At 37.8% G+C, this 15593-nt stretch overlaps 1 protein-coding gene across 1 annotated transcript in view; it reads right to left on the bottom strand.

Moving 5' to 3' along the window:
* Positions 1-15196, bottom strand: part of LOC139728372 (dual specificity calcium/calmodulin-dependent 3',5'-cyclic nucleotide phosphodiesterase 1A-like) — a 79991-nt gene extending 64795 nt beyond the window's left edge. The window contains exons 1-2 of the mRNA XM_071639318.1: positions 15133-15196; positions 13981-14257 (exon numbers count right to left, since the gene is read on the bottom strand). Of these exons, the coding sequence (XP_071495419.1) occupies positions 13981-14257; positions 15133-15145 (290 nt within the window). The 5' untranslated portion in view covers positions 15146-15196. The remainder of the gene's footprint in view (positions 1-13980; positions 14258-15132) is intronic.
* Between the last annotated feature and the right edge of the window lie 397 nt (positions 15197-15593).

Consider the following 15593-nt stretch of genomic DNA (forward strand, 5'->3'; position numbering starts at 1 on the left):
GCTTTGCTGCTTCAACCAAATACGGCATCAGTTTCAGTACTTCTCTAGTATCGCTGCTGATACTAGACTACTACTACTACTACTACTGCTACTGCTACTACTACTACACTGCTACCATACACGTTAAGAAAGATAGGTTTAACTTTGCGCCTTTACCGTTGTCACACTGGGAGCGCTTTTACGGGTGCATCTTTGCACCTTCAGACCAAAAAGGTGCAACGCTGCACCTTTTAAGGTGCCCATTGTAAGACTGGTCTGAAAGGTGCAAAGTTGCGCCCGTAAAGGTGTTCCCAGTGTGGCAGTGTTTAATTAAGGTGCAGAGTTCAACCTATCTACCTTAGGAGTGTATTATTGCTGCTGCTGCTATTACTACTTCTGCTACTACTACTATGAATATCATGGGGATTTACTAAGCACTAATACAGTGTAGGCCTATGCGGTCGTATTTTGTTTTACGTAGTTTAATTCCTATACGTCAACCTGTTTTAAATTGACTTAGAAAAAAAAGACTCATTTGCCTTTTACACGTGAATGTCTTGGTTAGAGCTGTTGATCAAATTGGTGTCAAAAATACACACTGCCGAAAGGTACAATTTCTTCGTTTAGGACATTTATACCTTTTCTTTGCGTGCAGTGAGTCGGTGTTCGCTTAAAGGGGCAAAACAAGTATAGAGTTCGCAGCGATATCCTGCCAGAGAAAAACAACATGATTATCATAAAAATATCTCAGCACTTTGCAACAAATAGAAAACGCCGAGTTCGAGCAGGGGATAGCACGACCCTGGTGATATTATTTCTGGGTTCCCACGATCATTAGATTCTTTCTGAAATCATGACAGTGAGCGTGTGTGTCTTCATATGTGTCTATGCATTGTGCCACGTGCATTCACTATGTATTTGTACGAATTGTGACTTTCAGCACGTTGAGTATGTGTGTGAGTGATTACATGTGCATGCCTTTTTTCGGCAACAAGTTTCATATATTTCTGTATCATAACACCCCCCCCCCATTACTCGTCTCAGTCCAATGTATTTACTCGTGCCACAATAAGTTTGAGTGATTCGCTAAAGTCACGATAGTTGATGGATTAAACACACTTATTTTCGTCATAACTCCAAACATACAATCAACCACAAAGCTAAAAAAAAGATAAGAGAAGAAAAGAAATCATGAAAATTTGCTGCTTTGAAAATTACGGACAGTTTCAAAAGCAGTGAAGATGGCGGAGAATTAGCTAACAGCAGATAACAGTATGTTCGTGTATGCAAATGAAAGCAACAAACAAGGAAATCTAACACATTCTTCTCGAGCTATGAGCTCAAGTGTTGATTTCGTTCCTATTTACAAACATTCCGTCTTTGTCTCCGTCGTAACTGAAGCTGGAGGGCACGTGCTTCATTTCGAGCAGACAATCGCGAGCGATCCAAAAATCAATAACGGTCGCGCGCATGAATTGAATTACGCCTGCTTTAAAGCGCGGGACTCTCGCAGTCCGTTTCTCGCGGACACCGCGAGATTTTCACAACCGGGACGGGGAAACGAATACTCCATTGGGGGTTTTCAAAACTTTTCAATGGCTCGCTCGAATTTCAACTATCTGTCATTTTTATTGTTTAAGGGTGCCACACATCGGTGACCACTTTTGCATCAGGCAAAAGACGACAGGAATTCTGCCACGCGAAACCTAAGACATTTCTTCTGTTTGCTTGTTTGCTTGTATATCCCATTCCTATTATCTTATTCACTTTCCAATGTTAGGCTTAACAGTTATCCCCATAAAAAAAAAACCGGAACCTACCTTAAGGATATTGAAAAAAAAATAAGATCAGAGCTATTTACAAAGTCTCCCTTCTCTATCATAATTCAATCTCTTTAAGGTATTTTGTGGTACTTAAATCAAATCAAATCTTCATACAAGCGGATGACTCACAAATCGGAAAACGAAAGCTTGCTCCTACTCTCCCAAAAACGTACGTCATATATTTATTTTCTTGTGTTTTATGTGTGTGTGTGTTTGTGCACGCTTTCCTGTCAAAGTATGGCACAACATACGATGGGACAATTTGAGAAGAAAATTGTCAAGTATTTTTTTTTCAACAAAATTGGCACCCTTTTTTCGCCTGATTATACGGATTTATTATGTAAACGATGAAAAAAGTGTGTAAAACTAGAAATATAGTGAAGAAATCACCCATTACTACGCAACGATGCATGCGTCATATTTATACATCAACAAGAAATGCAGTGCTTTATGAGCAAGAAGTCTGCTACAATATTGCATTGTCATACGTCATATGAATCAATAAAGTTGCATTCTGAATTACACTGAATTGCATTGACTAGTGTACATTGACACTACAATTGTGGCCAGCAAATTCCTAAAAAGAGCTTCAACTTGTGATTATTTTGCTTTGGCATGTTTTTTTTTTTCTTTTGCTTTTGACACAGTTGCAGGATGGTGCTTAGGATTAATGCCGTGTGATGGTAATAGCCCAGACATGGGAGATTCATCGTTTTAAGAATTTAATAGCCCAGCTTTCTGAGCACGCCTTTTGGCTCGCCCACTCTTTCTTCATTCAGTCCCATGTGCGCAAATCGCCGTAAGCGTTTCCTGCTGGCGGCGCGAAGTGAAAAAGGGCGTCATTTACGAATCTCCTGCATAATTTATTTCCTTTAGGTGCGGAAAAGGACAGACTCCCGGCTAATATGGCGAGAAATCAAAGGAGTCTCCGTACAAAACTCTAGAAAAGTGACTGTCTCTACGTTCTCTGAGGATATGAGGTTATGTAGCGTGTTTTGGCAGCTTCTGTCTCGCGAGGAATAATTTAGAGTAAAAAGGTTCTCTCTCGCAACACACACTGCATTCTTGCCATTACAAACTATTTGCCATCGCAAATACCCTACCGAGGATGCATGTACGTACTTGATTAGCGTGCGCGTGTATGCGTGTGTATGTGTGTGTGTGTGTGTGTGTGTGCGTGTGTGTGCGTGTGTGTATATTTGTAGGCGTAACTATCCTTTCGTGCGAATCCAAAGATAAACAAATTTTGTGACTTTGTTGATTGGAACAGTGACTTTTACAACTGGCATGCGCATGGTTCGTACTCAAGAATAGTATTTTCTATGCATTCTCTTGTGGTGTGGTAAATTTGCTACACGCTGTCGTTTTCTGATGAACAGAAAAGAAAAAGAGGCGAATTATCAAGTTGTACGGATAGACTTCAAGACTACAAGCATAAATGATGCACGCATGCTATCATCTATGCAATGTGTCGTATTATGGGCAATATTGTGTACATTATATATGTTAGAGATGAATCCTTTGTGTGATTTTAGTGTCAATTGACAAAGAAAATCCCATAGCATTATACACACTGTCCAATGTCCCTGGCATGGAAGAAGAAAAATGGACAGTGAAAAATGTACATGCTTCTGGGAGTTGAAACCCTAGTTTTCTATCCATCTAGGCACCAAAAACGACGTTTACGAGTTTGATGAGCTTAAGGCACTGATTCTCAATTGTAGATTTGTAGATACTAACAAGTCTGATGTACAGGTGCAGCTGTGAATTGTGTAAGTTTGTTCCGCAAGGTGGTGTTAGACATTAACCTATTTCTAGGTTGTTAATTCATCAGAGAGTAATCAGTTTTATTGCTTCGCCCTCCGGTTCGAACTTATGATGGCTGCGAGCAAATTTGTTTAGTTGGATAATGATGTCAATTTGTGAGATTAATTTCATTTCATTCTTGTTATTTCGTTTACTTGCCCACGTCCAGACAATACAATATTATTCTTGAAGAATTCGACCAACATCAAGATATTTTGTTACGCGTTTAGGGAATTTCCTGAAACAGGAGTTTAAACGCGAGTTAAATCTGAAATGGTTGGAAGCCAGAGACAAATTAGAGCGCATGTCTTTTTTTGTATCTTCATGTTATTAGACTGATTGTTTTCTTTTAATTTCAACGTTGCACACGGACGATTTATCCTATCACGATTTTAGAAAAAAAAAAGGAAGTAGGACGTCATAGTGGCTTGATTTGAATTATGACTTTGAATGTCACGTAAAACTTCGTGTTTTTTTATCATGTATCTAAGCAAATCTATTTCCTCTTATTCCGTGTTCAATTTTTTTCATAAGTAAAGTTTTATCTCAAGAAGTTAGAAACACTGTAGGCGAGTCCTTCATTGTAGCCAGGAACTCTACCAAGAGTATCTTTAAATAAAAAAGAGAGCAGCGAGAAGATAGGGAATAAAAAAAAAAGACAACGCTGAGAACGAATGAAGTGCATGATGTTATTTAATCGATGAACAGTAGTCGTACGAAGTCTAAAAGGGGTAGAAGGTTTTGAGGATGACTTTCCACAGGGAGAAATAAAATATCAACAGGCAAGCAAGCAAGCAAGCAACAAATAAACAAACAAAATGGGGTCAATGGCTTTTTCATTTGATGAAACAATGGGTGTAGCTCTAACCAACTTAAGGTACCCGCATGTTCGACCTACATTCTGAAGATTGAGCGGCCTTTTTCTGTCAACACGAAACCGGCGGAGAATATTGATCAGGCTAGTCCGATAATCAATAGCGGATCCCGTGTGTTGAGCACTCGTCATCACTACAAGTACACTGTAAAAAATGCGACATGCGACATGTTTATGAACTAAACACAGTATTAAAAATATAAACACTTTGTTTAACATCTAAACACCCGGTGTGTATAGCACGTTTAAAGTATTGAGAGTTAAAGTGTTTAGCTTGGAGTGTTTAGTTGGAGTGTTTAGTCTGGTCACGCTATGTTAATCTCAATATGTCCATATATATGTAAAAGTGTTGGAAATGGTGTGTAAATTGCAATTTCTAGTTTCCTTTTATCACGAGAAAGTGGAAACTGTTACGACTTCAAGATGCACTATGAAATAATTCATGTTTTAGGCCTTTCATGGAAATGCCTAATCAATAAGGAAAAAGGATAACCTAAAAATATGTAACACAACTGTAATAAATTTATATTTTGGTTTCGCATGTACAGTCCTATATTTTAACTGCTAGAAAAAAAAAAAGGGAATTGCCTTTGATTTCGTTCATGGTTTAGGGCATTACCCAAATGTTTGTTGGTTAGGCCTAAACACTTCTACTGTCAGGGTAAACAGACGCGTTTACATTTAGAACGCCTCGTAAACACGTTCTAAACACCGCACATGTTTAACATAAACACTGTGATACTCGTACTCTACAAGTCAGCAGCGCATGGGACATGACGGCCGCGGCCACAACGCACGCAGTGGTGCTCTGTGCGTGCGCTTCTAGCACACACTCGTGCTATGCATATTATGACCATAATCAATGCACAATTGGCGGGAAAGAAGATGTGCGCGTACGTACCTGTACGGATGGATCTGTCTGATTGGCTGGCTGGTGCTGCCCTAGCACAGCGTGATGTACGTAGGCTTACAGTACGTGCGCATTCGTTGCTTGGCACACTACACTTGTACACTGTACTTACTTACGACTCGATCGACTGCACTGACTGTTACTGCATAAAGCTAAAGGCCAAGGAGCGGATCTAGCTAAGATGGCGTCGAAGCAATAAAGTTCTAGCCTGGCCGGCCTGCATGAAAGCGGTAAGTCTGCTAAGTCTGCTAAGTCGGTGAATAACAAGATTTATTGCAAAATTGCCCTCGTTTAATGTAAAACTGTAGTAGGCGTAGAAATAGGCTACGCCCTTAAAGATTTTGCTCGTTTGTTTTAGTTTTCTATTTCTAAATCTAACGGTTAACGTTTATAGAACGGGGAACGCTCTAACTGTAACGTGTTAGTGTTGTTAACGTTACAATAGGCCTACACTCTACAGATTACCAGTACCGTAGTTATGGGTAAACTAGGCCTAGCGGGTAAACTCACTGTATCTTTTACGAAGTTATGAAGTATCTATCATGTGAATGACGATGGTTTAGTGACTATTATTATTATGAGTGAAATTCAGTTGTATTCCCTGTAAATTCTTCATAACTCAACAGGTGGTGAAAATTGAATGTAAAGCCCGCAAGAATAGGATGTCTTGGAAAGGGATGCCGATGACACCAAAGTGGGTGACGATGATGTCCTGACGACTGTATAAATTCTGCAAGACATTACCTCTGCTGGCAGAGAACGAGGCATGCTGCAGTCAGCAGAGTAAATCAACTGGGGAGGTCTAGTACATCACTGTATACTACCCATGTGGAAAGTGGAAATCAAGTAAGTACTCAGAATTGTAGAGCCAAATCAATGAATATTATGTACTTGAAGGGCATGTGAATGATTTTCTATAAAATGCAGATTTTAGATGCTTTAAGTTCTTCTGTTTGTTTGTCTGTTTGTTTTGTTTTGTTTTGTTTTGTTTTGCTTTGTTTTTTTTTTTGTTTTTTTTTTGGGGGGGGGGGACCTACTCCCGACTCCCGAATCCATTCCATTACCTAAAATAAATATGGAAAATTGATTTATTGCAAATATTGTTGAAAGTGTAAATTACAGGTGTGAAAATCTTCACCCAAGAGACAAAGGATACAGTAATGGTCGTAACTCTGCTTGATAATGATGATGAATAAGAAAGAAGCAACAACAACAAAAAAGACTTGAACTATGTCCAGAAAATTCAGCAAAGTAAGTAAAAACTGACGCAAGACACTAAGTGCTAATGTGACGAAGGGATTCTGTCATTCCTTTAAATTTGAACTTGCTTATGGATTCAGTCAACTTCTTTGCTACCCATTCATTTTCAGAATCTATGGGAGCAGTTAAGTCCATTGTATTGCAAAGCCAACTGATTTGTTTTCCTTGTGTAATCATTTCTTTTTACCAGCACCAGTACGTCATGGAAGAATTGATCAGGTATCACGCCAAACCTGTCTGGATTAGAATGAAAGATGAATGCGCTTTACTATACACCCCGTCTAAAAGTGCAAACATCTGAGGATTACAAGGACATCGCAAGATATACTGATACATGTATACAGTATATCTATAGGCCTACATGCCATATGAAGGAAATGAACCATGGATAACAATTTTGAATATTAATAATCTTTTTCCCGCTAGCCATGTGATGTCTCACATCGTCATGATGGACTACAGACCTATCAGGAGGCATCCCACCTGTTAGAGCAACCTTTCTATTGTTTTTTTTTTCTTCACTGACAGTGTGCATGTAAACCTGTATACTAGCATAAAGTAAATCATATGGGGGATGATAGGGTTTTGTATGCGATAGGGCTTCAGTTCTCCGTGTGTGTGTATGCGTGTGTGTATTACATAATGACGAACCTCTAAAGAAATGTGAAGGTAGGGGGCCTATATAATTCGAAGAGGAATTCAATGCTTATTTGATGAAAATTGGTTTTGAAATGGCAGGGATATCCAAAACAAAGCATTTCTATTGTCCTCTGTGCTTACGATAATGGTCACCTGCATTCTCATTGCTCATAGATATGTGTAATTGTCTTTTTTTAACAGCTGGTACGTAAAATTGTAATTTTATCTAATATGTAAAGACACTTGCTCGAAATCGTTTTGCACTATATTAAGAAAAACAGTTTTATTCACTTTATTTTATTCATCAACCAATGTCCTTGTAATTCACTGTTAAGATATTACTCAAGAACTTTGTTCGATTGGCTTTCTGTTATATTCTTGTGCAAAAAGGAATATAGAAATCAAAACAAATCAAATCAAAATATCTGCCATTTCATTTTTTTCCCCTCAGGTGCTTCCTAATACAATCAGCAGATATTGGACGCAAATAAGAGGCCAGTAGTTGTATTTGTTCGGAATTCTTTGCAATTTTCTTGTAGACCTGATAGGAAATGCAGTATTCGGTAGTTAATATTTTCTTTCTAAGATATTCTTGAAATCGGTCACATGGAGAGAGGTATTAGAAATGTAGTACAACATGTATGGAGAATAGGGAGGAGTCTTGCAACTGACTGACAAATTGACAAGGGAGGAGTCTTGCTGATCACATTGCGTGTTCATGACAGCCTTGCATACCCTCCCGCCTCCAGTTGCAATGCATTATTTTTTTCTTTGTTCATATCCTCCTGTATTTACCAAAAATTCTGCTGTGTCGAGATTGAAAGTAGCCCTCCATACCATGATTATGTGGAGTATGATGAGACTGATTAGACTCTAATAGACTATTCATGTATACCCATTGAGTTTGACTTCTTTCTCCAAGGTTCTAGCAAGGTACAGTTGTAGAATTTTTTTTCTCACTCACCCTTTGAAATCCACTATAAACATTCTAATATTTCTCTCAAAATAGCAAAAGTGAAAAATCCATACAGTACTGTTAGCCTACATGTACTTTCAGTGATCGTCGCAGTGAAAAGAACAATATCATGTATGTATTTAAGTTCCATTATTGGTACTGATCAGGGAGTGCAGATGTTCACCACAGGCTAAATACAGTGAAAACATTGTTTTTTTGTTGTTGTTGTTGTTTTTTTTTTTTTGTTTTTTTTTTGTTTTTTTTTTTTTTTGGGGGGGGGGGTCTCTTTATGATGGAGTGCATCATCTATACTCCCTGATCAGTACCAATACGACCGTAGTGTTGTGCATGGTATAATTTGCCGTGAGCCTAATCTGGTTCGGGTACCCAAAGTACTTTGCCAATAATTGATGCAATCTTGAATTTGTTCACAGACTGCAGTTATGTTCCTAGAGGTGTTACATATATGTCAAGCTTCCGAAGCGTTGAGTTGCAATTCACAATCAACAAGTTTATTAGTTTGTTTTACAATACTAAGAATTAGTGCTGAATACAGTAGAAAGACGGCAATTCTTGAAAGTAGGCCAAGAATTACATGTAACTGAAAAGTAATTGTTAAATGCAATATTGTTTTTTCTCCAAAATGAGTTGTGTGCCATTTCCTGCATATACAAACTTTACTGTCTGTATAGGAGAGAATTTCATTTACGTCTTCCTGTACAGGCCAGTGACTCCCAGGTATCTTGCATTGAACTCAGTATGGTGTCGTATAGCAAAACATGGCAATATCTAAAGGGGATATCCAGTGAAAATACAAGTTAGTCTGATAAGAAAGAGTAAAATATTAAGAGTTCATTGGTAAAATTTTGATCGAAATCGGATGTAAAATAAGGAAGTTATGACATTTTGAAGTTTCGCTAATTTTTGAGGAAACAGTTCTTGAATGGTTAATTATGAATATGCAAATGGCAACGGGGGCATGTCATTCCCCACTTACTTAATTTAAAGTTTTTCATCCAAACGCAATTATTCCCGAGGCTCAAGTCCTGATATATCTAACTGATCACTTTCTGAAGTTATTCAACCAGCAATACCATAATCTTTCACATTTCATTAACATAAACATTGAATTTCATCATTTTTTTTGTGCACGATCAATGGAAAATTGTGAGGTTATGACATGGTCAACTCACTCATTTGCATATTCATATCCACTTTTAACTGCTTTGCAGAAATTAGCAAAACTTCAAAATTGTATAACTTCCTTATTTTTCATCCGATTTCATTCAAATTTTTACTGTTAAACTTATAGATTTTACTCTTTTTTATCAGACTATCTTATTTATTGGACTGGATTTCCCCTTTAAAGGATTTTAACTTATTATTCATCAGATATTGCCCAAGCTTTGACTGATGTTTTGATAACTTACATTCAGAGAAGTGCCTTTGACTCTTGTAGCCAAAATGTTTGTGAAAGCTAACCCAGGTCTTCCCTGGTATTATGCGTTGTAAGTGTGCTGATGATTTGGTACATCACTGGGTAAATTCTATATAATGTTATGCGTTTATCTCATTCCATGCAAAAGTGGAAACAATCCACTTTACATTAATAATTACATGGGAATTAACATGCATGATGAGTAATGTCTCATTTAAACACGTAGAAATTAGCATGTATGAAAGTATGATGTGTAATCATGTCTCATATAAACACGTGGAAATTACCATGTATGATGTGTAAACATGTCTCATATAAACACTCAGCATGTATAAGGTGTAAACATGTCTCATATAAACACTGAGAAATTGCGATGTTTAATATGTAAACATGTCACATGTTTAGTGTATGCAATTTTGTGATCGATCTAAAAATCAGACATGTGTTCTGAGAATAAACACTCAAATGGCAAATAAACATGTCGCAGTGTTTTTAATCTGTCACAGCGAATAAACATGTCGCAGTGTTTACATCGTAAACAGTGCGTCATGTTTATTTTTTGGTTCAGTGTTTAGATCTTAAACATTGTGGGTGATTATGTGACTGTGCGGTGTTTAGTATTTAAACACTGTGAGTGATTATGGTGTAAACGTTTGGTGTTTAGGCTATAAACAGAGCAGGTGTTTAGTTTTTAAACATCAGAACCGTTTAAAACATAAACATGTGTGTGTGATAAACACCTAGGGTGTGCAGAAAATAAACACAGCATGTGTTTAGTTCCTAAACATGTTTAATATATAAACGCGTCGCAGTGTTTTTAAACTGTCACAGAAAAGTGTTTAGTTAGGTGTTTAGAAACTAAACAAATTTTTTACAGTGTACGCCTGTAACTCCGGATCTGAGTTGTTCTCAACCCCTAACCACCTCACCCCCCCCCCCTCCATCCCCCTCCACCCCCCCCCCCCCCACACACACACCTAAAGGAAGGGGCTCCAAAAGTGTGAAATTGAAGCTTTGTTACAGTAGAGTACAGTAGAGTTTCAGAAAGAACATTTGAGAGATGTACGATGTAAGGAAAAGTTTCATGATGGTAATTATGTCGAGGAAGGAAAAAAAAAACACGTAAGCTTTGACAATGTGTTACATTTTATTGGAAAAAAAGAAGAATGAAAAATACATGAATTGAATTGAATTGAATTGAATTGAATTGTAATCTCTGTTCATCTTTTTTTTTTAAATATACAAATAAAGCTAACATGTTCTTATCACCTTTCAAATCATCACTGCCTTGAGTTTATATTTCCTTTGGATTTAACCAAAAGTATCTGAGAAGATTTGAATTCATTGGAATTTTTCCTTTTTTTTTAATGCATAGAAATCATTTTTTGGACGACACGCTTGTCGACATAGACTGGACAGTTGCATCAGAGCGAAGGGACGCATACTCCACACACATCAAGTGCACTTCAATTCCAGTATTTGATTGGTCGCTCATAGAAATAAATCACGCTGCATGATCAAAAGAAATCGCTACACGCCATATCGCCCGATTGTCAGTTTTGATCAGAGTTAACGACCATCATTCCATGTTGCTTGTGTATACACCTATGTTTCATGTATTCAATAGCTTGTCCGCCGCTCTGTTTGGATTTGCCTCCGAGAAGTAAAGGTAATGAGTAAACACTGAAAGCTGCTCAAGACTGTGACGAGGAATTTACGCAGTGTTTATGAAAAAGACCTTTATCATTGCGATCAAATGGTCCGTAGTCATATCTAACAACCGCGGAACAGATGTATATATCTGTTCGCCCGGGCATCTTGTCTGCTATTTTTTTTTCCAGTATGATTACATGGCTGATGATTGATGATTTGTATATGTTATCGTCCCCACCGACACGGCTTCTGTTATTACAATTCTTTATCGATGCTGGGAGCTGTTCGATTAAGAGTCGTCTTCGAGCTGTCACGACGTTCTGGGTTTACAGCTTGCTGGGTGGTTGGGTGGGTGGGGGGGGGGGTGGGGTAGTTAAGTACAGGTTGCAAACTTGTGGTGGCTGCTCTCACAAAGTGATGACTTCTGTTTAATAACAATAATTCAAGGCTTATTCTATCCCTTACCCAACGTTCAAAAAAAACGAAAAAAAAAACTTCGCTTTGGTTACTATACTAGTTAAGTTCAAAGTGTTTTTCTCTCATATTTTTTTCCAATCACAGATTCCATTATTTACTTTTTTTCTAGGCTCCTCTCATTGTCTTGTTTCCATGACTACCTACGTGACGTTTTGACGAGGAAAAAAAAAGAAAAAGAAAAAGAAAGCACTATCTATGCTTCTATACTGGTTTACTTTGACAAAATGATGCAAGTGTCAAATTTCAATAGTTCAACATGTTACTCAATATGTTGGCACTGTTACCAATATCACACTCGTTGTGCTTTCCCCGCAGTTAGCAGAAATCACACCTTTCGGAAAAAATCTTTTATGGTAATTTCCCAAAACTGAATCATTACTGACGAATACATTTTCCTTTAAAAAAAAAGTTGAGCATATTTTGGATGTTACTTGCTTTCTTTTGCCACAGTAGAACAGAATACAGAAGCTCCATAGAAGCTTTACGCAAAGGTATTATTTTTGATGACACTTAATTAGAACGTGTACCTCACATAAAATTCCTCTGAATTACAGTGGACGATAAACTTTCATGGAGGCCACATATTATTAACATTAGTACAATACTTTCACGTAATATTGGCATCATTAATAGACTCAAGTTTCATATTCCATGGTCTTCTTTGTTGACGTTGTATTTTTCTGTAATTTTACCTTATCTTAATTACGGACTTTTAGCATGGGGTAGCGCCCATCAAACTTTATCAGATAGACTACTGTTATCACAAAAAAGGGGCACTTTGTGTTATTTGTGGCGTCCCGCCACGTTCCCATACAGATCCATTATTCACTAAGTATAAGATTTAAAAAATTAAAGATTTGTATTTTTTTCAGCTTGGTCAGTTTATGTTCAATTTCAACGCAAATGCACTTCCCTGTATATTCAATTCAATGTTTACACGGAACCAGTTTTTTCATAATTATCCCACCAGGCAATCTAATGAGTTTCATTTACCCCATATGAGACCTTTATTGGCTCAGAATACATTTGTATACACAGGCCCTAGATTCTGGAATTCATTAAGCTGTGAAATAAAAAATGCTCCATCTTTGTATTCTTTTAAGCGGAAGTTGAAATCCTTTCTGTTAAACCCACTCTGATGTTTCGTTTTCATTAGCTAAGTCCCATCAACCACAGGGTTCATCATCCAACCATCAATCAATCATTACTCTCTGAATTCATTATAATGAAATAGCCATCATAATCTTTGCACGGCTGTGTGCAGCCACCAGCTGTTTGAAGCACCTCTTCAATTCCCTCTTCCGTTTCCTTAATCAGCGTTTAGGCATTCTCTTTTTTTTCCATCTTTCCTTCCATTTTTTCATCCATTCTGTCAAGTCGTGTCATGTTATTGATGTGTGTCTCCTGTTTTGTTCCGTCTTGTCTTAGATTATATTTGTGCTAAGTATATGTAAATAAGTATTTCATTAGATTTTCCTTTGAGTGGTGCACAATCTACAAGCTTGCTTTTTAGTGGACCTCTCAATTCTTTTTTTTTTCTCAACTGAAACATAACCTTGTATTTTTTTTTGTAAGTAATCATGCATATATATAGCTTTGTTTGCATCATTCGATATCCTTTGCAAAGTTGAATGTATACGTCTGTGTATTCCTGATTTATTCTGTGTTGTGTTCTGTTGGAAAAAAAAAGAGAAGAATGAAAATAAATGAATTGAATTGAATTGAATACACTTCTATCGCGAAAGCGTATGATAAATTTAAACCTTTTAATAGAGGACTTGGTATGTGACTTGTAACGTCAACCTTGAGTACGGGACGTTTCTACAAAACATATCAATATTATAAAAGAGTATGTGACACGACTATAGTATATGACTCGGAATGTAGTTTCACATTGTGTGCTAGTTGGTTTATGTGGATGGGGTGAAATCAGTGAAACAAAATGGTGACAATTTTGCTGTGGAGAGGTCGCGTTTTCCTCCTAATTCTCATGTTATTGTCGCTTTTTTACGATTGATAAAACACAAACACACAGACACACACACATATAATAGAGAGGGAGAGACAGATAGATAAACAGACAGACATAGAGACAGATAAAGAGGCAGAGAGAGAGAGGGGGGGGGGGGCGGAAGAGATGGATTACGTAATCTCATCGGTGCTTACCTCAGTTCATCTTGTCGTAGCGCGTCCAGGACTGACGCCGCATACTCGAGGTTGTCCTTCAGGTATTTCTTGGACACGTCATCCTTCTCTAGCCTGAGAACCAGACTGCGCAGGCGCAGGGCTGCGATAACAGCGCCCTCTGGTGACGTAGCCGAGGGCATGGATTCGCCCATTTCGAGATCGATGCTGGCTAGGGACTCCTCGTCGAGGGATTGGGATTCCTGTCGCTTGAGCTTTCGCTTTGCATCTGTTTTCTTGATTATTCTGTACTCTGTTTCTGAGAAGAAGAGCAAGGAGACAGAGACAACGAGCAAAATTCTCGTGAGTGGCAGTGGCAGTAAGAAAGTGTGGGGAGCGCTGCACCAATACAGCATACCAATTTTAAGGTCTTGAGACATTGACTTAAAACATTTGGAAGTAAAGATAACATCGTGACGAATTTATTACGTGCACCGATGTTGTTTTCTCCTTGAGTAGTTGCAAAGTGTGTCTGCAAGATTTACGTCTATATACGCATTCACATACAATATTTATACTTAGATCCCGATTTTCCGACTCAGACAATTTTGCATGAGTTAATACACAAAACATTTCATCTGACTGCTGAGTGATGCATGAAAAAGCAAATGATTATCCAGTTCCTCGGGATTGAATCACGCTATATATACAAAACGGAGCTGTTCACTGCAGTTGAAGTTGCTTGCTGGATAACTGATCTGAGATAATCAATCTGTCACAATCTTAGAAAAAACAAACAAACATACCTATGAACCACAGTATCAATTTTAGAAAAGTCGTTGATTTATTCTTTTATATATTTTTACATTACTTTTATAATGTCGACGGAACCAAACATCTTATCATTATTATTAATCAATTCATGCACGGAAGACATTCTGGCTTACAGTCAGAGTCATTTCGCAGAATAAATTTTGTGTGTTGTGCAAGGCTTCTATACATCACGTGACTTAATAAAGCTCGTGTTTTGTGCAAGGCTTTTTCATATCACGTGACTTAATATCTGTGTGTTGTGGAAAGCTTCTTCGTATCACGTGACTTAATAAATTCTGTGTGCTGTGCAAGGCGCCTTCATATCACGTGACTTAATAAATCCTGTGTGCTGTGCAAGGCGTCTTCAATCACGTGACTTACTTTTGCCATCCATCTTGCCTCTTGGACTCCCAGGACTTTCTCTGTTTGCATTGTTCGGTGGATTGGCAACTGAAAGATACAAATATAAAAGGAAAAAGGAAAACAAGGTCAATACCCAATGTAATGAGAGGACAAACTTGTTATAAAGTTGTAACATAGTTGGAAATACACACAAATAAAAGAAGACAGAACAAAATAGTTCACTGATGTATGAAAGGTCGATTATTACTTTTTCTTATTATTGTAACTTCATATCATTGTCACCGTCTAAGTTTGTATTCCATACCACACGAGATCTCCACCATACGAGTGACACAGCATCTTTTATTGTGTTAGTCTCGCAGTCATAAAATGCGTTCCCTCTTTAATAGTAATCACTGCGGCTCAGTTGATAAGACCACAGGCTATCAATCCTAGATTCCACGGTTCGAATCCCTGGCAGCAGCGGTTATGCAGCAGGC

This window comes from Diadema antillarum, unplaced genomic scaffold, assembly GCF_040938485.1.
Source record: "Diadema antillarum isolate AM-2024a unplaced genomic scaffold, OU_Dant_1.0 scf00000019, whole genome shotgun sequence".
Lineage (NCBI taxonomy): Eukaryota > Metazoa > Echinodermata > Echinoidea > Diadematoida > Diadematidae > Diadema > Diadema antillarum.